General features: G+C 53.5%; 7 protein-coding genes across 7 annotated transcripts; 5 read left to right on the forward strand and 2 right to left on the reverse strand.

Moving 5' to 3' along the window:
* Window positions 1-640: 640 nt before the first annotated feature.
* Window positions 641-4,643, forward strand: A1O9_08915 (uncharacterized protein; the record flags this gene model as incomplete). The annotated part of the gene is made up of 2 exons (XM_013402397.1): window positions 641-698; window positions 820-4,643. 2 exons carry the CDS (start codon window positions 641-643, stop codon window positions 4,641-4,643), a joined length of 3,882 nt encoding a protein of 1,293 aa, XP_013257851.1.
* A 605-nt stretch (window positions 4,644-5,248) lies between these two features.
* A1O9_08916 (uncharacterized protein) lies at window positions 5,249-6,134 on the forward strand (the record flags this gene model as incomplete). The annotated part of the gene is made up of 3 exons (XM_013402398.1): window positions 5,249-5,512; window positions 5,565-5,616; window positions 5,674-6,134. The coding sequence occupies 3 exons, from the start codon at window positions 5,249-5,251 to the stop codon at window positions 6,132-6,134; spliced, it is 777 nt and encodes a 258-aa protein (XP_013257852.1).
* A 2,996-nt stretch (window positions 6,135-9,130) lies between these two features.
* Window positions 9,131-11,800, forward strand: A1O9_08917 (uncharacterized protein; the record flags this gene model as incomplete). The annotated part of the gene is made up of 1 exon (XM_013402399.1): window positions 9,131-11,800. The coding sequence occupies one exon, from the start codon at window positions 9,131-9,133 to the stop codon at window positions 11,798-11,800; it is 2,670 nt and encodes an 889-aa protein (XP_013257853.1).
* A 2,171-nt stretch (window positions 11,801-13,971) lies between these two features.
* Window positions 13,972-14,754, forward strand: A1O9_08918 (uncharacterized protein; the record flags this gene model as incomplete). The annotated part of the gene is made up of 1 exon (XM_013402400.1): window positions 13,972-14,754. The coding sequence occupies one exon, from the start codon at window positions 13,972-13,974 to the stop codon at window positions 14,752-14,754; it is 783 nt and encodes a 260-aa protein (XP_013257854.1).
* A 550-nt stretch (window positions 14,755-15,304) lies between these two features.
* On the forward strand, window positions 15,305-19,406 carry A1O9_08919 (uncharacterized protein; the record flags this gene model as incomplete). Its single annotated transcript, XM_013402401.1, has 4 exons — window positions 15,305-16,507; window positions 16,560-17,021; window positions 17,622-18,418; window positions 18,503-19,406. The coding sequence occupies 4 exons, from the start codon at window positions 15,305-15,307 to the stop codon at window positions 19,404-19,406; spliced, it is 3,366 nt and encodes a 1,121-aa protein (XP_013257855.1).
* Window positions 19,407-19,530: 124 nt separating this feature from the next.
* Window positions 19,531-20,559, reverse strand: A1O9_08920 (uncharacterized protein; the record flags this gene model as incomplete). Its single annotated transcript, XM_013402402.1, has 2 exons — window positions 19,531-19,881; window positions 19,984-20,559. 2 exons carry the CDS (start codon window positions 20,557-20,559, stop codon window positions 19,531-19,533), a joined length of 927 nt encoding a protein of 308 aa, XP_013257856.1.
* Window positions 20,560-21,507: 948 nt separating this feature from the next.
* Window positions 21,508-23,747, reverse strand: A1O9_08921 (uncharacterized protein; the record flags this gene model as incomplete). The annotated part of the gene is made up of 4 exons (XM_013402403.1): window positions 21,508-22,249; window positions 22,313-22,428; window positions 22,476-22,807; window positions 22,913-23,747. 4 exons carry the CDS (start codon window positions 23,745-23,747, stop codon window positions 21,508-21,510), a joined length of 2,025 nt encoding a protein of 674 aa, XP_013257857.1.
* Between the last annotated feature and the right edge of the window lie 14 nt (window positions 23,748-23,761).

Raw genomic sequence — 23,761 nt, forward strand, 5'->3', positions numbered from 1 at the left:
TAATGCTCCGTCTTTGTGGTCCTGCGAGTAAGAAAGAGTAGCCGACTTATGTTGCCGTCAAGTAGTAGGATCCCCGTAGATCCCATGACTCCCACTCGGCAGTCCGCACACACGCTCTATCGCTTGTCCCGCAATTACTTCTAAGGAATACCAAGTCTCTGCGGCACCCCAACAAGCCTAGGAATCCAGAAATTGTCCTCCTCGACGAGTTGGAATTGCGGTTTCCCTACGTAAATGGCGTGGAGGAAGCGGGCCACAGCGAGTCCAATGACCGCATAACCAGCAGAAAGCACGGCAACAGTCGAGACTTCGCACTGAGATCCAGACCGAGCGCCGCGCCCAAAAACGCCAGCCAGCGGGCAGCCGATCGCCTTGAGAGGCCCCAAACTCCCAGGCAGTGATCAGCCTCAGGCTTAAGCTCGGCCGCCAATTCGAGAACCCCGCCCCGCCGCCCAAGTTCGAGATGCTCACTTCGAATGAAACTCTAGCATCTCGTCAGCTTTGAAATCGCACTCACACACTCCCCGTCGATGTAAAATGCCTGTTGGCAGAGCGGCTTAACCCACTCCTTACATCAACGGTCGACTGCCCTGGGCTTCAGAAATACTGTGACCCTCCCAGACCAAGCAGCTGGGCAACCATGGCGGCAACAAATGAAGGTAGTCTGGATGTGGACTGGCTGCTCCATTCTAAGAAAGGTATGTTCGCATGATGCTGAGTCCACCGCGCATGTAACGTCTGTGACAAATTACTTGCTCGCTCGCTTCACGTGTGGATGCACATGTTTCATTCTATTAAGAGCGCTAACATTTCGCTCAGAGCACCCCCAACATGTCGGGAAGAAGCCCAGCCGACAGCCAGCATCTCGAACTCACATTCCTCCGAAGATCGATCACATCGAGCCAACGCCACCACACACGCCAACAGAGAAGGCAGAGTCAATAGAGCCAACGCCACCAAATCCATCTAATCACGAAGAGGACTCTATTCCTCCGGACCAGAAGCCCAAAGAGAAGCCCAAAGAGAAGCCCAAAGAGAAGTCCAACAAAGAGAGGGGAGACGCTCTACAGTTTGCGGCGGAGAAGATCGTTGGGTCGACGCATCATTCACGCCCTCCCTTGGCGAGAGGACCAAGTAATGAAGATCCCAAAAAAAGTCTCAAACCTGGTGCTACAAATAAGAAGGATGGCAGAAGAAGCTCCTGGATAGCAAGCTTCAGTTCGAAGTTTTCGTCGTCGAATTCCCCACAAACATCTCGAAATTCCAGTGTTGATAGTGTTTCCGTTGCAAACGGATCTGGCAGCCCACCGCAACCCAGCCCTAAGATCGAGCTGACCAATCCTTTCAACAAGGCTCAACCAGTCAAGGATGGACAGAAGGAGACCAAGAAAGACGAGAACAAACCCGCCCCCGTCGTTCATACGCCGCGCAGACAATCTGTCCTTGTGGCTGCTGGAAAGGAAACAAAATTGGACCATCCTGGATTTCTCTCCAGCGCTCTTCGCAGGTTGTCATCCTCCACCAACGCCAACATGGGAAAGGGTACTAATAGTGGTGCCGTCTGCCCACGAAAGGTGATGAACATTGACCAAAATCGTGAACGGATCAAAATCGGCGAGTTCGACCAAAATAAGCTCAAAAGGGTAGCATTTTGTGTGGACGTAGAAATAGCCGGGTTTGCGTCTCAAGCAGACGAGGAGCCTGAGCAACTCACTCGCCCTCCTGTGTCAAGTGCCCAGAAGCAGACTCACGGAACCCCAGAGAATCAAGCAACCGAGAAGAAGGACTCCAAGGATGCCCGAATGAAAGATAAAGGAGAGGGTGCAGCACTGAAGAATCCCTCCGCTGCCAGTGAGGAGAAGGAGGAACTTGGTCAGACTAAGATTGACACCCAGATCGAGGCCGATGAGGCTAAGCCCTCAGATGCTGCTCCTGACAAGGAGGGTCATTTATCACCAGACTTTCCATCCCCACTGCCTGGGACGCGCAAAAAGGAGAAGAAGAAGCGCTCCGAGGCTGAACGAAAAGAGCGCAAAGAGCGAAAGCGGAAACACGCCGAGGCCAATGGTTTAGTTCCGCTGGAACTCACAAGAGAAGATTCGGACTCGGACTCAAGCCCGAGTAACACTCCTGAAGGCACCTCGACTCCTAGAAGATCTGGTGAGGGGCCCACAACCGACCCTCTTCGTATCTACAAACGATGTTGTCAGCTTCGAGAAACGACAGTTCTGAGTCGCATGAAGGAGCAGATCTCAAAACCATCCGCCACTTTAGCGGAAGCACCGGGCACGGTCGCCGTCATGGACCTTACTGGCATGCAATTCCAACTGCAGGACATTGTCACACTCGGTGACTGGCTTGCTGTTGTGCCGGTGCGGAAGCTGATTCTAGATGGATGCGGCCTTACAGACGAAGGTGTTCGAGTGGTCTTGTCCGGCCTTTGTGGCTGTAAATCAGCAGAACAGGCCCGCCAAAACAGAAAATTACCCAAACGGCTGAGCGGCAAGAAAGGCACTGAACAGATGGGTATGATAGAACGACTTTCGTTGAAGAACAATCCCAACATTACGAATCTGGGCTGGAAGCATATTGGCTTGTTCATGCATATGTCCAAGTCACTGAAAGCTATCGATCTCTCGGGCATTCCCTTTCCCAAAAACGGAGATCTCTCCCGCACCTCGTCGACCACCAGCTCGCTGAGTACCAACTCGACCGATCCTACTCCCAAATCTACCGATGTGGGTTCCCTGATTGTTCGTGCTCTTGCTCAGCGGTTAGGCGATAAGCTGGAAGAGCTTGTGCTGAGTGACTGTGGCCTTTCAACAGCGAATGTTCGTGACATTGTGGACTGTGCAATCAAAGTCAAGATCCGGCGACTTGGTCTTGCGGAAGATAATCTGAACGAAGAATCTCTTGAGCATGTGGCACGATACATCAAATCAGGTGCTTGTGAGGGCCTCGATCTCGGTGGCAATGATCTTCACGGCATCGGGAAGATCGTGGCAGATGCTCCTGATGCTGACAATCCGTTGTTTGCTATAAGTCTCTCGAATTGTAACTTGGATCCTCACGATCTAAGTACTATTCTCAGTCCGTTCTCCAAGCTGACGAACCTGAAGTTCATCGACTTGTCCCGCAATAAAGGCATGTTTGAGAACAAGCCGGACGCAGTCCCAATCCTTCGAAAGCTTCTCCCGAGATTACATCCTCTAAGGCGTATCCACCTGAACGATGTGGGAATGACACCCGATCAAGCTATCGCCCTGGCTGAAATTCTACCTGATTGTCCTGCAATGGCACATCTTGCCATTCTAGAGAACGAGCCTTTGATGCTTGCTATGAACTCCAAGAAAGGAACTGCGCAGGAAGAAGCTTGCGCAGTATTTGCCTCTCTAATGACTGCAGTCAGGGTGTCTGAAACTATCGTCGCTATTGAGATTGAAGTACCGAGTGCAGAAAGTAGCGAAGTGGTCAAGGCTTTAGCCTCGCAAGTTGTCGCTTACAGCTTACGAAACATGGAACACACGACACTTGACGAGGTTGGCGTGAAAGCTGCTGGCAATGCAAATGCAGATGCTCCCGAGGTTCTACTTCAACTGGTTGGCCATATGGATGGTTATCCGGTCAACCATAATCAGGATGAGCCCGCGGCACCTGATGAAGACTACATGATAGCCTCGACAGGAATTGTGAAGGCGCTTGGGATCTGTTTGGGAAGCAAGGATACTAATAGCCGTTCACACTCAAGAAATATTACTCCTACCGCGAGCGGCACTGCTACTCCACGGCAGGGTGCCGCTCGAAGGAAAGACATGTCGAAACCTCGAGATGTGAGCTTAGAACTTTGTGAAAGTGCCAGAAAGATCAGGATGAGGCTGAGACCTGTACTGGTCAGAGAGGATCAAGCTGGAAACGATGCGAATTACCGTCAGTTTCGAAATTCCGTCTTCATTCCCCGTACTGACGATTGTGCAGGTCGATTATTGATGCTTGATCAAACGCTGCAACGGATGATTCAGCGCTTTGAAGACGAGTATCCTGAGACCAAGGTGCCTGATCCCTTTCCACCAGTATCAAATGGAATCCCGTCACCCGACCCATCAATGGCCGATGCGTCCATGCTGTCGGCTTCAGTCGACTCAAACGGGCTAGCTACAATCAACTCGGCTGAAGAGTATTTCCCGAGCGAGGATGGGTCGACGGCAGGTCAGCTGCCCGCGAAACTGTCGCGAACACCTTCAAACACATCTCTAGCATCGAAACTCTTCACCGACGAGGAGGGTCGGATGCACCGATTTGGACAGAACCTTCGACGAGAGATCCTCAAGCCGACCGGGGTGGACGACCACCTTCACGGAACAAGTACAAGCGACAGACCTGAGTCCGAATCACTAGCAGCTCTTCGAGCTCGATTAGAAGAACTCGGAGGGGATGAAATCCGAGAAAAGGTCGAACACGATGGCGTGGACAATGTCGTCCGAGAGCTTGGCATCAACGCCCAAGAACTCTTGATGATGAAACATCAAGACCCGGAGGGCTTCGAGGCGTTTCGAAGTTCGCAGCTGGCTGCGCAGATCAATGCTGGCTACATTGATCGGGATGAGAAGGCTGTGCATGAAGGATTAAGGAATGACGCAAACTAGGCCATGCCATGCTTCAGGAGGAGGGGAGGTGCACTCATTTGATGATTTTCCAATACAATCGAGCCAGCTAGCCAGGCTGAGCTCCTGCTCCTGCACTTACTGACGACTTTGGTGTTTGCGTTCTGAGCGATAGTGATCTATGAAGGACTGATACCATTGCTATGTATGCACCAGATTTATGATGAGACGAGATGAACAATAATATCTACGCTGGTTCACGAAGCGGTGATCACTGCCTGAATGTCAACCTGGCTGCCGTAAATTTAGGCTCGGGGGGGGGGGGAGGAGCAGCCTGGTCACGGATCTAATCACGTGCTGGGACTTCTCCACGCCGCGCTCCTGGTTGACTTGATCCTCCGCAGTTGACCGAGTTCAGGTTCGGTTTCACTGACTTGAGCGCGTCACAACAGCGATCGTCAACAATCGTCCAACCGTGCCTTCCTAGCCAAAGTTTTCGTAGATGGCACAAGCGATCAGCCACTCGGAGAAAGAATGACTTTCATGCTCCGCAAAGCGCCTTCGATCTTGTCGACGCCCACGACCTGAGGGATCCCGGTGAGCCGCAAGTTGCAAGTGGACTTCTCGAACTTCAGGAGCAAACCACGATGGCTGGCAACAATGCATTCCCACAGCTTGATACTCAAATGGGTGCTGCCAATAGAGCAGGTGCGCCTCCAACGGCGACTGCGATGGGCGGCGCACTGAACGGCAATGGAGCGGGAGCAGCTGCTAATTACATGGCACCGCTTCCCGTGGGACATCAACAAGACTTGAACTTTCTCTACGCACAAATCCAAGAACTCGGGTCGATCCTGAGAAGCAATCGTGATAAAGTCAACGTGATCACACGTACTGCCGAGGAGGTGGCTGTAAGCACATGCACCACTCTGCTCGACGTATTGATGCTAATATTATTTGAAGAAACGCACCAATGGCTCAATTCCAGACAGTGATGGCAGTCACGAGGGCGATAGTGAGTCCCTGGTCGTTTGCATGTAATTTTTTTTACGCGCTAATCATCTTGATTTAGAAGCACGAGTCCGGGAACTGGAGCGGGAACTGGCCAAGTCCAACCACATCATCTCCCTGTACAAGCACGAGCAGACGGAGAACACGAATCTGATAGCGATGTATGAAGATGCCCTGGGCACAGCTACGGAACAGATTCGGAACTATTGCACCGACGTCGAGTCACGATTCCTCGCCCAACGCAAACACTACAACAACCTACTGCAGCAGGAGAAGGATGAGCATCTCCAAAGCCGGCTGGACCGCGACCACTGGCAAGCGCAGACACTGAAGGTCTCCGAGATGATTCGGACGGCGAGTCGTTTACGTACGGATGAGTGGTCTGAGGAATACGCTGTTATTTCGGGCCTTCAGAGCGAGGTCAGATGCCTGCGCCGTTGCTTGGGGATGGAGCCTGAGAAAGCCGAAAACGAAACTGGCTGGAGCTATCTTAAAGAGCTCCCTCTGACTGATCAGGCGTAGCCTGTTATGTCCCCGAGTATCGCGGGTATAGTTGCAGCGACGAGAGGATGACACCTTAAAGCTCGGGGACGTTCGTGGAATGTCAGTGGGGTTGGGGTGCTCATGTCGGCTGGTGGTGGCAATTGTTGGGCTGAGTGAGGTGATTGACAACGAGGAAATCGCCAGCCACCATGAGAAGAAACAGCCCAGCAATGGCAACACAGATGCATGCACTTTAACACGACATATGCCTCGATATCGACGGGCTCCTTGAGCTGAGCCGGGCTGGGTCCGTCGACGTCTGCGGACAAACCTGGATGGTAGAGGCGCGATTTGTGCCATCGTTTCAGGTGGACAGGAAAAAAGGTCCTCCTCGATTCATGGGCGCCTTGACATTGTCTGACGCAGGAGAAGCCCGGAGCAAGGACGACTATGGTGTGAGCTTCTGGGGGATGTTCCATGCTGCATTGTAGTGGGGACACATTTCTGGCCTACGTTCCGTTTACAGCGCCCGATTAGGACTTCTGGGCCCTTCTGAGAGTGTCAGTATAGGACGACCAATCCGGATATGGGTGGTGTGGCCGGACGAGAACATCGGCCTGTCTGAGGGAGAAACCCAGAGCCAGGTGGAAAAGGGTATAGTGGGTCAGGAGCAAGGCGCGAAAACTGGGGAATCGGTACGTGAAGATGTCAATCAAATCCACGGCGATGGCTTCCCTAGCCCGAGAAGAGTTTTTTCGGATATGGACATGGAGTACGGAGTGCTGGTCCACCAGCCCAGGTGGTCTGGGTGTCGGATTGACACGTAGTCAGGGCTATCTAGTGCTGGGAAACGTGCAGTAACTTTTGCTGTGGACTGTTTTTCACGTGAAGTCGTGCCCAACCACCCTACGGGTGCCAGATGGCCCAGAGGGAGTTGGACGTGGAGAGGGCATTCTTCATCTTCATTCTCGATCTTGTTCTGTTTGCATACCATCTCAGGGTCTTTGTTGTTACATCGCACGACCATCTATGGTCGAACACAGTACTGTAGACAATGCAGAACACACCACTTGCTTGTTGTGCAAAGCCATTCCATCATGAGAGCTGACGGGGCCACGGCAAAACACGGCCTCCAGTCTGTGCTCTTCTCGCACCGTCCTCCATTGTGCCCGCCACTGGTGTGGTGGGCTGATTGTTTCTCCCTCGACCTCATCCTCTTCGGATCTCTTGAGCGCTGAACGACATGTCTTTGACGTGTTTGACAGCCCTTCTTCCAACGCGTCGCTCCAACACTGCCCTACGAGGCGTCGAGGACATTCAAGATTAGGCTACGGGAACCTCCTGCGTGCCTGGATCTTCAGCTTCGCGGCCTTCTACATATCCCGGATCGCAACTGGTGGGAACGGCAGACCGCAGACCGCAGACCGCAGACCTCCCTGGGCTTGTGCGGCGGCTCTAGACAAGGTCCTTCTTATCCTCGTGCTAAGGCGGGCGGCAGATGGCCTTGTATGCAGGAGTGGCAGTTGGCACAGAGGCAGAGATGCAGAGATGCAGAGATGCAGAGATGCAGAGATGCAGAGAGGCGCCCAGCCCCGGCTGGACCCTTTGCATCATCACTTGCGCATACGGAGCAGCTGTCAACATACATCCGCGTCCTCGCCACCCACGAGTTGACAGCTTCGAGCTCGAGCTCGAGCTCCCTGTTGTTTTGTTTGCCGGTTTGCTGGGCAATTGCCACTCTTTATACTTTGCACGCCCCCTTCTTGACCACGACCACGACCACCCTCCACGGGGTTCCCACAACAATCCTGCCAATCCACCGATTCCATCCTTTCCCTAGAATGCTTCCCATGCTTGCCGGCTTGGCGAGCCTTCCACCGAGTCCTGCAGAATCTTCTTGCACGCGACGACCTCTCGCTTTGCTGGCTTGGTCCGTACGCTCTGCGAGGTGCGAGGTCTTCTGGAGCACCCCCCGTGTATCCACTTCTTCCGGCCTCGCCTCGCCTCGCCTCGCCTCGCCAACTACCGTTCGCTTCCGTCCGGCATGCCCATTCAAAGCACGCAGCCACTTGGTAGCTGCTGTACTCGTACAGGGCGTGACTAACTACTACATAGGTATTCACGGTCGATACCTATTCGGGGTTTGATCAAGCCTGCATGCAGGGCCCTTGCCCTTCTCAGCCAGGTGGTGCTATAGACAGCGCTACCTACATACACACTTTTGTCAAATGCTTTACGTTGGCAGGCCCATCAGCATCCAGAGCCGGAGCAAACCCCTTCTTTCCTGCTAGGTGCCCGCGTCAATCCCAGTCAATCACTGACGTGCTTCATAATTCCCAACTTGGACGTCAATTTCTCAATCCGTCAACACCGGGGCGCCCTTAACGCCATCCATGCCATGCACTGTCCAGATGCAGTCAAATTACTCTTTGATGGCTGTATGTGCGGGCACTCGGACAATCATGTTTGAGTCTGTGCAGGTGCACGCCCGGGGACACACCCTGCTCCCATGCCACTGCATTCGCTCCCATCCTCGCTCCGTTCATAAACACGAGCTCATCCTGGTAGGTCCTACACTGATCCTGCGTCTGAACATTGGATCCTTTGTTCCTTTTTTCGGTCCTTTGCAATCTCTAGCCCACTATAGCATCATAAATCGATCGGCATCTTGGAGTTTCTGCCTGCTCAAGACATTTGTTTGGCATCTCGATCTTCAGCAGTGTACGAGCCGCACATATGCCAACCAACCGCTCAAGTATAACGTCACCCTGAAAAGCGAAAAGATCGACAAGCACTGATTCTGCAACTCGGGACCGTTCCACATCAGCTCTCCCAGAATTGAACCCTGCACCCCTCCTTGCAGGAGTACTTCCTTTCCTGCCTTTATCCGGTTTCCAAAGTATCTGTGATCGCTTGATGAAATTGGCAACAGGGCATCGCCATGCGTATTGCCCACTGCTAGAACCTATATCAAGTATCTTCAGACATCAGGCCAGTCCTACGTTACTTCTTCTCTCCTTTTACCTATTAGCAAGATGTCCTCATCAGCATATGCTCGGAATGAGCAATCTCTATTGGTTGAGGAGCAGTCGGGCTGGTGGCCATCAGAACGAACTGCCAAAGCTCGATTGAGAGCTTTCTTTTCTCGCACCAAGTCAGATAATAAGATACCAAAGTATCATACTACACCTGATCACGATCAAGCAGATACCCAGCCTATGCTGGCTTCCATTGCTTGTTCATCTGGCAAGAACGGCTCTACGACGAGGGATCGTAGCACGACATGGTCAGCCCGACACCTTCGCCCTTCTCAACGCGGCCTCAAGCAGACTCGACCACGGACTCTGGCTTTGGATCCTCCACCATTGATTCAGGCTTACACTCAGGCGAAGCTGCATGACATCCTAGACGTGCCGTCCAGCCTGACTGATGTCTTGGTACGGAATACGCGCGGTCGAAGAAACAGCATCTCTGGAGAGTCCCCTACAAGATGCAACCTCGAGACCAGCTTCTCATCGACACTTGACATTCAGGATTCTGGTAAGCACAGACGGAATTGGTCCGGTGCCAGTTCTTTCACCAAGAAGGTTTTCGTGCTGTCCAGTTCAGGATACGTCCTCCAGTACAGCGCAGAAGGTCTCAATGACCGTATTCCAGAACAGATTCTGGAATTAGGTTCGCGCTCGGTAGCCTTTGCCAGCGATGCCGTTCCAGGTAAACATTGGGTTCTACGAATCTCCCAGGATCACACAGGTGGGCGGACAACCTCGCATGCTCCAAAGAGTTCTTGGTCGAAGCTGTCGTTCCGTCACAATGAGAACAAACGGCTGGTTCAAGACCTGCTCTTGGTCTTCGACAGCGCCCTTACCCTCGGAATATGGCTTACTGCCATCCGCAGAGAGATTGAGCTCATGGGAGGCCTCGAATATCGACCTGATTCAAGGGATGATGAAGCCAAGCATCAAAGCCGTCCTGTATTAAAGGCGCAGAAAAGCCTCCCCAACATCCCACGGGCCTCTTTATTCTTCCCAGCGGAAAGCTTGCCAAAGTATAGCCAGCCCTCATCTCCAAAGCCCCTTCCACCCATGCCACAGTGGGCTCCTACCATCAGGAATGTCTCCACCTCTACCACAGATTCTTCCATCCACACTCTGAACGAACTTGATGACCTCAGAGATTCTTCCTTCTCAGATGACCAGTCGACTTATACGGCCACAACTAGTGTCGCAGGATCAGTGGCTTCCAGATCTCCTGCCTTCGAATCTTTCTTCGCGAACGATATGAGCTACCGTGAGCCGCTGACTCCAGCGAGCACGGCATCCCGCTTGTCGACTCCCACTCAAGCTGATATTGGCGAACTCTCCATGTATATGGAAACCCCTCGTAAGAGTGGAAATGCCGAATCATTGGTCCCAGAACGGCTACGTAGGCATGGGCGACCAGATGCTGCTCAATGCCCAAACACGCCAGCAGGCGGTAAGGGTGTTGTTGACCATGCCCTGTTTGTTCAGCCAAGCCCATATTCAACGATGCAGACGAGGCCAATCTCTACCATCGCACCTTTACCAGCACCCGGCCACCTCAGAAAGAGTTCACGACGGCAGAAACATGAGTCTCAACCGGTATATGCCCAACCGAATACACCAGCCTCTTCGAGACCATCGAGCATTCGGAGCAGAAGCTCTTCCAATGTGACTCTCGGTTCACCCACAGATGCTCATTTCAACAAGACCGCATCATACAGCTTGTTTCCACCGCGAAGGGATTCCTCTGTAGGATTTGGGTCAGTTGCGGCAGCTGCAAATGTCTCATTGCCCCTCAACATCAGACCTGCAACTGGAGTCGAGGAGAGCAATAGCCCCGCTAGTACAAGAGGCTCCTCGGTTGATTTCGGCGATGATGGTAGATCATCGACCTCGGAGGACACAGCGTTGCATCTGAGGGAAAGGTCCATGTCGACTGCACGATCGAAAGGTCTTCTGCTAAACACGAATTCAGCTGACGTTGCGAGCGGAGCTCAGAGGGTGTCACAGAGATCGCCCATTGTTACGGAGCGACACCTCCAAACATGCTTTGGCACTGCTCCGAATCAGAACGGACCAAAACGGGCGCGAGCACCTTCGCAGGCGGCTGCCGAGTCTTGTATTGAAACGACTCTTTTGGAAATGCCCGCACTGATCTCCAAGACCCCCAGCAAGGTGAGGTTGAGCAATCCACCGCGCCGACAGAAGCATCTGAAAGGCCAAAAGAGCATGCCGACCCTAGCATGTGGCACAATGCCGCCATCGGGACCGCCTCCTACTGGGCCTTTGCCTGATCTGCCTTGTGAAGCCTTCTCACCCGGCAAGAAGAGGTCCCCCAAGGCGAACAGCACCGGCTCTACCTCCACATCTGCATATTCCTCCACCGTCAGCCTACAATCCAGACATGCGCACGCCGAATCATCCCCTTCTTCACTGTCGACCACCAAAATCGCCTCCCGCAGCCTAGCGTCGCCCACGGCGGCTCCTCTGGACAATAATACACACGCCAAGACCTCATCGGTCTCCTCGGTCGACTCCGTGCGTGATGTAACCGCATGGCTCTCGTCTCCCAGGATCGCGGCATTTACCGCCAAATACGGCACGAACACGGCGCCTAAGCTGGACGTCGCGCTCCCTGATACCTCGAGCTTCAGCTCCAGCTTTTCGGAGCTGATGCCATGAAGAGGATGCGACAGATGTCGAATTTACACAAGACGACCGTCACGCTGCGTCGTTGTGCACGATTCCTTCTGTCTTTACGCTTTATTGAATCGAAATGTATGTATGTTTCTCATGAAGATATGCTTTCAACGATAGATACCACCAGACGTCAATGTCATGAGATTATGGAAAATGGAAATGAAATGAGAGATTCAAAAGGGAATTCAACTAGGTTACGCATTACATATGATAAAGGACATAGTATCTATAACGTGTGTACTATACATGGTACAAATGAGTGCATTAATTGGGAAGATACTATGCGATGCATCCTGATGAAAATCACGAAGATCCTAGGCGGCGAGCTCTGGATACATAGTATGTACAGTACGCTGTAGACATTACCCCGGACGGTGGTACGAATGCTGCTGCCGCCGCGGTCCATGCCATCACTGACGATGAGGTCATGACTGTGACCGTGGTCGTGTGGCCTCTGCAGAACGAGATTGCGACTTGGCCAATCTAATCTACATAACCATACTAGACACGAACTGAAGTGTTATTGTGTACGTGCGTGCAATCTCACAGACAGGTCCAGAACAAAAACACCAGGCACTTGGATCTGGGAAATTGGGGGGCCTCTGGACGCATGGCAAGTTTGGAGCTCACGCGCCGTGCCCGCCCGGCGTCCACTTCGGAGTCAGGCATCAATCAACTCGACACTGTCATCGATATCGAGCGACGTTAGGTCGGTTCAAGTGGAGTACATAGCGTCGAGCCATTACCACAATCGAGTCCCGTATGTAGTCTCTCGTCCTTCGTCTCTAGTCCTTCAGCTTGCCCTTTCAGACAAGACATATTTCCCCCCTGGGCCGGATAACTTGTTGACACGCCTCAAAAGACTCGAAAAAGGGCAAAGGTCGGTTTTCAAAGGCCAAGGAGCCAGAAACAGAACACGGCTGGTCATTTTCCCTTCTTTCGCTTCCTACCCTGAAGACCCTGAAGGCGAGAGTGGCGAATGGGATTTCCCTTCGAAGACGCAATGGGGACAGGGAATGGGATGGGGATTGTTTCGGGGCCCATAAAAGACAGTGGTTACTAGTTAACTTAGTAGCAGCAAGTCCGGGAAGGGCATTCATTGTACGAGCCGTACTGCAGGAATACTTAACTTAGTACATCCACTTTCTGCCAGTGCCAGTATACACGTATGCACGTGCGAAAACGTCAGCGTGGGCCGCTAATGTGGCGGGGAGGTGGTGAAATGGGTACAATGTCCTGCCAGATGCTATGTACTAGTATGGGTACGATGTGTGTACATACTGAGTTGGTAGTAGTCCATACTACGGGTCCTGTACCGCCTCTTTGCCTGCTGCAGAGGGACTACTTACTGTCGCTGACGGACGAGGGGACGGGGGGACGGGCACGGGAGAGGGATCCCTTGGACGTGCCGCGCCGCCGACCCAACTCCAGCTGCACGCGGCGTGTATTGGCCCATACTACGATATGGTGCGGCTCAAAGCCTTGGACTCGGATTCCTCTCGGGAAGTGCGGCCCTAACGGCCCCGAAAAGAAGAGGCGCTGGGGATGCCGTGGGTGGCAGTACATCGTCTAGTACGTAGGACTTTGTAGATCTGCTCGAGATGCAGACTGGCGCAACCTGGGCCGGCGGAGGTGAGGAATGGGAGTAGAGACGAAAGCTCCCAGTGGAGGAGGACACCGTCCAGCGCACATACTAGCAAGGGAAGCATTGACAGCAGACAAGCAGAACGCGACTGACTGGCTGGCTGGCTGGCTGGCTGACAGTAGTAGGTGTATGTGCAGGTGTCGGAGGTATACACGAACAGTGCAACAGTTTTGGGCCAAGGCGCCCCTTTCTCAGCTTGGAAACAAGAGTTTCCATGGCCCTGGGTTCTGGATCAAGGGCAAAGCTAAGGTTGCATAGTATTGGGCCAACATGACGTTTTCCCAGAGACCTGGCCCTGATATCCGAATTCCGAACAAGAAGACGGAGTGGCGCCCAGTGATAATAAGCATCGTCGGAGGTTGGGGTTGACTCCGGCTACTACAGTATGTACTCGTAGTCCTTGGTATCCTGTATAGTATTTTATTTCGTTCCTCGTACTACTAGTATATCTCATTGTGGTTCCCAGATCTTCAGACGTCAGTTCACCACTACGTCTCCACCCCTCGCCATGGGAAGAATCCTGATCACCGGCTCATCTGACGGGCTCGGCCTACTCTCTGCCCGAGCTCTTATTAAGCAAGGCCATTCTGTGGTCCTGCACGCACGGAATGAGCAACGTGCTCGAGCCGCGCGAGCTGCATGCGTTGACGCAGAGGCATGCCTCATAGCTGACCTCACCGACATCTCTCAGACCAGGAAACTGGCTGACCAGGCCAACGCCCTGGGAAGCTTCGATGCCGTCATCCACAATGCTGGAATGTACACCGGCCCGTATCGAAAGACAAACGAAGGCTGGCCCAGCATCGTCGCCGTCAATACCATCAGTCCTTACGTACTCACCGGCCTCCTGAAGCCTCGGCCCAAGCGATTCGTCTTTGTTTCGTCGGGTCTACACAATGGTGGAGATTCAACTTGCGAAGATATCACCTGGGCCAAGCGCGGCGAAGCGGGCTTCAAAGACCATCAAGCCTACGCAGACACGAAGCTGCACAATGTCCTACTAGCAGCCGCTCTGGCACGCAAATGGCCCAGCGTCCAGACCAACTCGTTGGACCCGGGCTGGGTGCCCACCAAGATGGGCGGGCATTCTGCCAACGGAGATATCGATGCGGCAATCGACACATATGTCATGCTGGCTACTGGTGGAGGCGCGGCGAAAGGTGTCACTGGGAAATATTGGTTCAAGTGCAAGCCGAATTCGCCCATGAAGCCAGCCGAGGACGAGGCGGTGCAGCAGAAGTTACTCGATGAGCTGGAGGCTGTCACTGGGCTCAAGTTGCCTAGTGAATGAGGCAGACGAGACAGAGACATGATCGGGCAGTAATGTGCCTCCAGCGTCTTTGATGGCGATTATGAATTCCTTAGGATGTGGCTGGTGCTCAGTAGTGCTTACTAGACGAGCGATGACAAAGCAACTATCAAGACACACTGTCACTGTGCTTCATTAGGTAGAACCATGGGTGGTTCGAAGGCTGATCTCTATCCCAGGAATATTGAGGAGCCACATGTGCCCTGTACCTTGGCCCTAGGTGGAAACAAAGGAGCAGGGCCAGGGCCAGGGCCAGCGACCATCAAGGCCTGCCAGCCTACGGAGTACGGAGTACCATGTCGTGAAATATTGAAATCCAGATGCAAACCCTTTCTGCTCCTTCAGGAGCGGTCAGCACTGTAATTTCACACGCGCACCTTGCGTGTCTTCTCCCCATTATTGTTCCTTGCCTTGGCGGTACAGGGCGCCTGAAACGGTCCCTGAATACGCTGTGGAATTTTACATGTACCTATCTTGGGCACTTACGAGGACAAGTCACAACTTGCTCCTGTGACGCCTCACAACGGTCAAAATGTTATGGCTGAGCACCGTGGTTGCTTTATGCGTCGCATACATAGCGTGGTCGATCGTTCGGTTCCAAGCCAACTATGCTGAAGCAAAAAAGATAGGCCTTCCCATCCTCTCTTCTCCGGTCAATCCCGCCGGCGCCCTATGGATGTCAACCAAAGGCTTTCTGATCCCCATACTCTCCAAACTCCCCTTTGGTCTAGGAGAATGGACCCTTCGCGCGGACGTCGGTTGGACTTATTATCCGAAATTTCAGGTCCATGCCAAATATGGCGAAGCATTTATCATTGTCTCGCCGGGAGGCAACGAGATCATACTTGCTGAACCCAGTGCAGCGGACGATGTCACGCGGAGGCGTACCGATTTCATCAAGGATCCTCTGATGTACGGAATGCTGGACATTTATGGGCCGAACCTCGACACCGTCAATGGCAAAGTCTGGGACCGCCATCGTAAGACAACCGTCCCTCCGTTCAGTGAACAAAACAGCGCCTTGGTTTGGCGAGAGGCGGGAGAGCAGGCTGAACAGCTACTCAATCATTGGTGCAGCAAAGATCAAGTTAGAAGCACGCAGCTTGATGTTTACGCCGTCGCTCTGAACGTCCTGTGTGAAGCGGGTTTCGGTGTACACTCCAAGTTTGTGGACGAAAAACACGCATCTGACGGCGCAGAGGCCGCCCGACATCTGGGATACCGCGAGTGCTTGCGCTTACTACTCGCCAATGTTGTTCAGCTTGTTATCCTCAGCGCCATCCAGAGGTCGGGTTTGCCCAAGTGCTTGTTTTGGGGCAAGATGCGTGAAATCGGCAAGGCGCGTGATGAGTTCAAAGGCTACATGGGCAAGCTCCTGGCCAAAGAACAGGAAGCATTTGACCAGGGAGATTTGGACCGGCACAATCTGATGAGTGCGCTGGTCAGGGCTCAGGCAGAATCTCAGCAGGTGGCGTCAATCAACAACAAGTCTTCGAGTCTTGCCTCGGCAGGGTTGACCGAGGACGAAGTCTATGGCAATCTGTTCATCTACAGCCTAGCTGGTCATGACACGACTGCGGGAGCGCTACACTTTGCTATAGTTCTATTGGCAGTAAACCCAGAGTGGCAGGACTGGATTGGCGAGGAGATCGATGCAGTTCGCAAGGCTGACCCATCCGGGCTATGCTTTTACGAAGAGGTCTTTCCAAAACTCCAAAGATGTTTGGCATTAATAGTGAGCGCCACCTACGAGGTCCTTGAAAGGACCCCAGCTAACTAGCTGACAGTATGAGACCGTCCGACTCCACGGTCCTGTGGTGATGATGCCCCGGATCGTAGGCGAAGGCCCACAAAGAATCAGCCTGAGTGATCGAGAGCGCGTCCTTCCACCACACACTTCGGTGACCCTCAATTTTGCAGCCTTGCACACCAATCCAAAATACTGGAGCCCTGATCCCCTCCAATTCCGCCCCAGCAGGTGGATTATACCAGATGAGAGCGAGGGGAAAGGCACACGATTCTTCGAGCCGGCCACTGGCTCCTACATGCCCTGGAACTCTGGGCCGAGAGTTTGTCCCGGCCGAAAATTCTCGCAGGTCGAATTTGTACGAGTGGTCTACGGACTCTTCGCTGGTGGCACCCGAGTCCATTTGGTTCAGGAACCCCGCGAGAGCTTGGAGGGCGCCAGAGAGCGCGCTATGAAAATGGTCAATGATGCGAAGGTCGAGGTCACGCTGAAGATGGCGGATGTGATTGGGCTTAGGTGGGAAAGAGGTCAATGAGCGCCTGTCCATTGACTATCTGATGTGAATCTGATACTTTCATATAAAGGCAAAGGGAGCCCACCTAGAGGAAGGTTATTCTAGAGCGCAGTGCGACGCATCAGAAATGGAGTCCTCGGTATACTCCGTCCTCTCATGAGACACGGACACCTTGTGCGGGAGCGGACGAAAGCGGACTTTCGCCCGCTCGGACTCCGCGTCTTATGGAGTTACATAGTCAATCTGTCACACCATCGCCATCGCCATCGCCAACTCTTCTGCCTCTACGACATGTCCACTACCGAGTACGTACTCTGAACACACATACATCACAGAGCTTCCCTCTCTTTGGTTTTGTCGCCACCTTTATTATGCCATCTCGTGAGAAGGCTCCACAGGCCTGCCGACCCTGCAGGTATTATCCCCGCCCTGGTCAGCATTTTGATAGATTAACATGGCCACTTACATGGTGCACATACAGGCGCCTTAAAAGAAGATGCACTCGTGAACTGCCAGCATGCTCTTTGGTAGGTTGGCTCCCAGCCTTCCGTCTTTCAGGCCGGATGTTAACTCATCTGAACACCCTAGTGTGTCCGGCTAGGCAAAGCATGTGGATATCCCCTGAAGGCTCAAGGCGACCAGTCCAACGACCCGAACTTCCTTCTTCAAAAGATCCAACAGCTAGAGTATGAACGGGACCATCGACTCTCACCTCAAACAGATCGTTCGACCGGTCTTGCAAGTCCTCTCACCGGTGTACCCTTGACAGAAGGGATCTTCCCCAGCCCACCAACAGTCGAACGGGTTCAGATATTCGCGGAGCTGTTTCTCGATGCCGAGACCTTCAAGTCTCCATCTCCCAGTGTCCTGGACCCTGGAATGCCCATTCCCAAGCCGATCCTGGAGATGCTCGAGGAACCCCACGAAAGGGAGTACATTCGCGATCGGTACTTCAACACCGTCCACCAGTGGCTCCCTATGATCAGCCGGAAACGGCTGGCACAACGCGTGCCGAACCTCTACCAGAAGCCGGACATTACTCTAGCGCTGCTACTGAGCTGCATGAAGCTGGTCACCTACCCGCTCGTGTATGACCTGCGCCACACGCCACTGTACTACACGGCGAAGCAGTTCTTCCATGTCGTCCAGGACTCATGCTTGATGTCGATTCACCTGCTGCAAGCCGCGGTTCTCATTGCGCTCTACGAGATCGCCCATGGCGCCTACCCTATCGGATACCTCAGTGTGTGCCATGCGGTGAGGCTGGGCATGATGATGGGCCTGCATGATAGGAAGCATGCCGCGCAGCTGTACGGTCCTTCTGATACGTGGACGCTACGTGAGGAAGAACGTCGCACGTGGTGGGCTGTCGTGGTCCTTGACCGGTAAGTAAAAACATGGCCATCCGTGCCTAAACATTCATGCTTTCTGCGTGGTAAAGGATTGACCAAATGATATTCCTGTTTTAGCTACGTCCATTCAGGCACAACTGGCCTCCCCCTAGCCGCGCCTGAACCCCCTCAAATCGACCTCCTCCCATGCGACGATTCTAGCTGGGACGCAGGCGACATTGGCGCCAACGAGCCCGTCTTCGCGCTGAACACGACAGCCAACTCCAAATACAGCAAATTCGCCAGCACCTGTCGCGCCTCACACATCCTCGGGCGCGTGCTCCGCCACCGCGACGAATGTGACCGGGGCCGAGGACTGGATTTATCCTTCCAGCTGTCCGAAGCGGTGCAGCTCCATCGGGCACTGCTTGCGCTCGAAGCTTCGTTCGACCAAGCAGTGAATCGAGATTTGTCGATCGTGCCGCGCGCGCTGCTCTACACAGCGCGTATGGTGCTATATACGCTCTACGCGTGCAACGATGCTTACAATTCCCGATACCTCGATGTTGGTATTAGGCTGGGAGAGGAGACGGACATGCAGCGTATCTCTCAAGATGGATTAAGAGAGGTCACGGGCTCGGTGCACAGATTAGCGCTCGAGCTGCAGCGCGCGATCGCGAGGGATATTGATGCCGTCAGCCCCATGGTCGCGCATTGCATTTTCATAGCGCTTGGTGAGGCTGCGTGGCATGTTCGCGAAGGAGCAGGCGCAGGTGGCGACGAGAGCATGTCGATGGCATTGGACACGATGCTGGATGTATTGGAGACTTTGAATAAGCGGTGGAAGATTTGCGGTCAGTCTTCGTCTTTCTACATCAAAGCGAGAGATTCCCAGGTGCTAATGTTCCCATTTCCACCTATAGCCAGGTATCTTAAGATCCTTGAGAAAGAGGAAGGCATAGTTCCAAAGAACATGCCCAGCCAACGAGGCTCACTTGGTCCGAACTGCGACAGGGAGGACATCACCCGGCTAGGATCTTAGTCCAGTCTTGCTTCGTGATCCATTCCTCGACAGTAGCCAGCTGTGGTGGAGTATCCAACTGGGTGAAACCATGTCGTTAGCACAACAAGAACGAGTTTTCGACGCATGCGGAAAAGGGAAACCTTCAACTTACGTCTTTGGGATGGATTAGCGAAGGGTCGTCCCTCGCTTCGTACCCGAATTCCTCACACCACGCAGCCATTTGCGCCATCTCGTCGTCGAGCTCTTGAGAGATGCCCTCGAGTGCGAGGTCATAAGGCAACTTGACCGCCTTGGCCTTTATGTTCAGGATTCGACTCCAAATCACCACAAACTCGTCGATCGTTAGCCACGCCCGATATGCGATCACATTCTTGCCCGGAGGTGATTCCAGGAGTGCTTTCGTGAAGGGTCCGCTGTCTTCGTCGTGCGCAATGTGCGGAAGCTTCACGTGCTGGTCGAGTTTGGTCGCGATCACATACGTCCCATCCGCATCCTAGCGTTCGATAACAGTCAGCACACTCGCGAATTTTCTCCAAGTCAGGCCGTGTCAGGAATTTGGGAGTGGCGGTGGGAACATGGGAGCAGAGGGCCGAACCTTTCTCGGGATCAAGAGCGGCGAGGTCAAGAAGTTCGACAGGAAGAAGCCCAACTGCAACACGCTGGTCTTCTTCCAGAGATCGGGATACGTCGCCTTGGCGTACTCGGTTGCATGCGCCTTGCTGTCGAAATGGTACACATGCTTGTACTTGCCGTTGGACCATTTGGTGGCATCGGCCAGGCTGGAGAAAACCAGCCTCTCGAGCCCCTCGGTCTGGCTGGCCGCGTCAAAAACGTTCTTCCCGTGCTGCAGCTCGTCCTCGTACGTCCTCTCGTTCTGCGCCTGGCCCGGCCTTGCCGTTTTTTGCAGCTCTGGGTCCGCGTACAACGCCCAGAAGTCGGTCACGCTGAAGATGGCGGTCGCGCCCTTGAACGCCGCGACGAGGCTGGCGGTGTCGCTGAGATTGGCCGCGACCACTTCCACGCCCTTCTCTTTCAACTTCTGCGACGCGGCGCTCGATGGGTTCCTGCTGATACCTCGCACCCTCCAGCCCGGCTCGTCCAGGAACGTCGACACGACCGAACCGCCTTGGTTGCCTGTGGCTCCTAATACGACGATGAGCTTGGATGACATGCTGTATGCAACGAAGTGGTACGGGTAATTGTGATTGCTATAATAGTTTTGTTGCGTCTTGTTAGTTTTGTGCGGACTTTTTGCTGCTCCCTTCAGGAAATTTATATGTCCTACATTCCCAGTGGAGCCTCCAACCAGATATCTCGTATGGTTTTGTGTCCAGCAAGCCCGTAGTGGGCAGTGCCAATCATCATCATCGTCATGATACTGTGGACCCCGTGGTTGCCCATAGATGCACGTGAATATCATAATTTACGTGCCAGCGTTCCCCGTCAATTGCTCGGAGTCGGCGCAACTCCGGCTCCCGCCTGGGAGACAAACCATCCGTGTTGGTTTGTGTTGTGTCTGCGCTACTGTGATATGCCAACAACATGTCGTCTGCTCAGAAGCCTCGTAGCCTTAATTAGACGAGGGGTCGGATAACACTTCGCTGGTTGGTTGATTTGTTGATGTAGCCTGGGTAGTCTGTTTTGCTTCGCAGATCTTCCCAAAATCATATCGCCCCCGTTTTCTGCGGCTCTGTGTCGACTGGATTAGGGCCGACGGCATTGATGATGTACATAGTATCTACGGAGCAGATTCGTCCTCTTGAGACTACTTTCACGACTTTTTGGGTGACACGTTCCTGGACGACTTCGGCCGAACAACGGAGTAGCCTTGGGGTCCGTGGCCACATGCCAAGAGCCGACAGGAGAGGTGCCCTGGAACGTCCTGACCCGCTCTCAAGCAGATAGCTCGGAGTACGAGTAGGTGTAGGTGGATCGGATTGTGGGCGGTGATAGATGTTGAGAATGTATGGTCCTGTGGTATTAGGGGGCTTCACCGAGAAAGACTGTGAATTCCGGCACGGGCATAGAGGCAAGGCTACGCGATATGCCCCTATTCGAGTACCCAAGCAAGCGACCGATTCATGGAGAAGTACTTGCAGCAAGAAAATCAGGTCCTAGCCTATGACAGCCCAGCTTCCATGCTGTCCGCTAGCAGTCTTGCTTCCTCCCAGCTCTCCTGCATCCCTCTCAGATAAATGCGGTCGAGGTAGAAGTACGAGAGTAAACGAGATCGGACATCGGGCCACTCTGTCAACCTCAAAGCTCGTGCAGCTCGTGCTAGGTTCAAGACAAACCAAGGCCGTTCGCGCTGACCAGCTGAGATGAATGCTCCCAAAAGAAGGATCCACGTCAAAAGGTCCAAGTGCGGTGCCCAGAGCCTTTTGAGGTCCGATGCTTCAAGAGCCGACTTGAGCTGCATTGTAAGTGCGCGGTTCAACGCTGAATCAGGCTGTGCAATCTGATAGTTGCAGAACCAGAAAATGAGAAGTGCCAGGCGGCCAGCCTCTTCCTTGTCGCTTGTGGGAAGCCTCGGCTCGAATGGCACGGAGAGAATGGCGTATCGAAATTGATAGCTTTTTGTGTTTATATATTCGAGCTCTGCTGGAGGGGGCTGGATCTGCCTCTCGTGATAGTATTCGCGGTATTGTACCACATCCACCATGTCTCGATATGCCTGCAATATTCGCCAGTCCAGAACGCTGTCCATATCTGAGTTCAGGATGCCTTGGCCCATCTGTTTCAAGTCTTCCGCGATGTCCTCTCGTATCGCAGCGACAAGTGACTGTGGGAGGTTCGGCAGCGAGGAGGTGGGAGGGGCGGAAGGTAACGTCCTCGTCATCGCGGCACACATGTACGAAGACCTGCCATACTGCAGTTAGTCGACGGAGGGAAACAGACCCCCTCCGGGGGGGCAAAGGGCTTACGATAATATGAGTTCTGTGACGTGGTGGGGCAGGCCATGATAGCCGCCTCTCCAGGCGATCAGCTTTTGCAGGCCACTGATATGTGCAAAAACCTCCTGGTGGTTTCCCGTAATGACCTGCTGTAATTTCAGTAATTGGCGTCTCCTTGGTTGGGGAAACCGACCTCGATGGAAAGGAGGCACATGAGCGCAAATATCGTCGAAACCTTCACAGCCTTTTCCATCGACTTCATGCTTTCGTTGGCGTATTTGATCGCTTTCAATTTGTACGGTACAAAATCCGGTACTCTGCGACTTTCGAGATCTTCCTCGGTATAAGTGGTCTCTAGTGAGCCTCCGCGTAGCTCCCCGAGCCTTGCGGTCCGTTCGGCTGCCGAGATTGCCAGAATGGCATATAAGACGACAGGCTCTTCGGCAGCGATCTGGAAAGCCCAGCGCATTTGATTCTCGGCTTGTTGACGCGTTGGAAAAACAGAAGGCAACATGACATCGGAAACTTGTTCAACGGAAGTCAGGCTTCTCATCTCAATGGACCAGAATGGAAATCGGTGGAACGTAGATCCCGCTCAAGGGCAGTATTTAAGAATGAACTGGGACTTACAATGCCGCAAGACGGAGTCCATGCCAGGAGTGATCTGCACAGAACTAATGCCAAACGGGTCCAGAACGGTGTTATTCAACGTATTCCCTGTTCTGCCCTGAATTGCATGTCCTAGACTGCCAGCGTCCAGACGCTGTAAAATCTGGGTCAAGAGTGATTTGACAGAGGATGATTCCGCGGAAACATCGTCGTCCCCTGGTCGCTGAACCATCCCCAGCTCTCCTCGCTCATCGTCGACCTCCTGGTCATCAAAGGCCTGCTGCACTTCTGGTCCACGAACTGCACCATAGTGCCTCAATCGGACCAATTGCTGGTGCAGATCGTCAGGGTCGTGCTCGGGACCTATGCTCGAGGATGGTGTCGCAGAATAGCTTTGCTGGTCGAGACTTATACTGGAAGCTCGAGTTGCTGGGAGATTCTGAGGTGTAAGTGGTCGCTGTGCAGGGCTTTGTGAGTCGGTTGGACGTGGTTGCAATTGTACCTCGCGTCGATATCGGCCTATATTTGCTGTTCCTCGAAGTCGCTCAACTGCAGCCTGGCGTCGGTTTCTGTGTGCAGTTTGCTGGATGTGCGCGTTGATGGCGCGTTGATCCGATCTTGGCCGCTGAGAGCTCGAAGAATCGACGAACAGGAAACGGCTGCTGGATCCTGAGCTTGTTGGAGTCCTCGAGCCATCCGAATCTAGCCTACGGTATTTGGCTGAGTTCTGGTCCTGAGGTCCATCATTGTCGCCTCGATGGGCTGCCGTTGGTGCAGAAGAGCGCAAAGCAACATCATGAGCAGCATGATCAGGACGAACCGAGGAACGATGTTCTTCTTCAGCCGGCGTCTCCATTCTTTTGTCTAACT

The sequence above is a fragment of the Exophiala aquamarina genome (genome assembly GCF_000709125.1).
Source record: "Exophiala aquamarina CBS 119918 chromosome Unknown aczIA-supercont1.8, whole genome shotgun sequence".
NCBI classification, from domain to species: Eukaryota; Fungi; Ascomycota; class Eurotiomycetes; order Chaetothyriales; family Herpotrichiellaceae; genus Exophiala; species Exophiala aquamarina.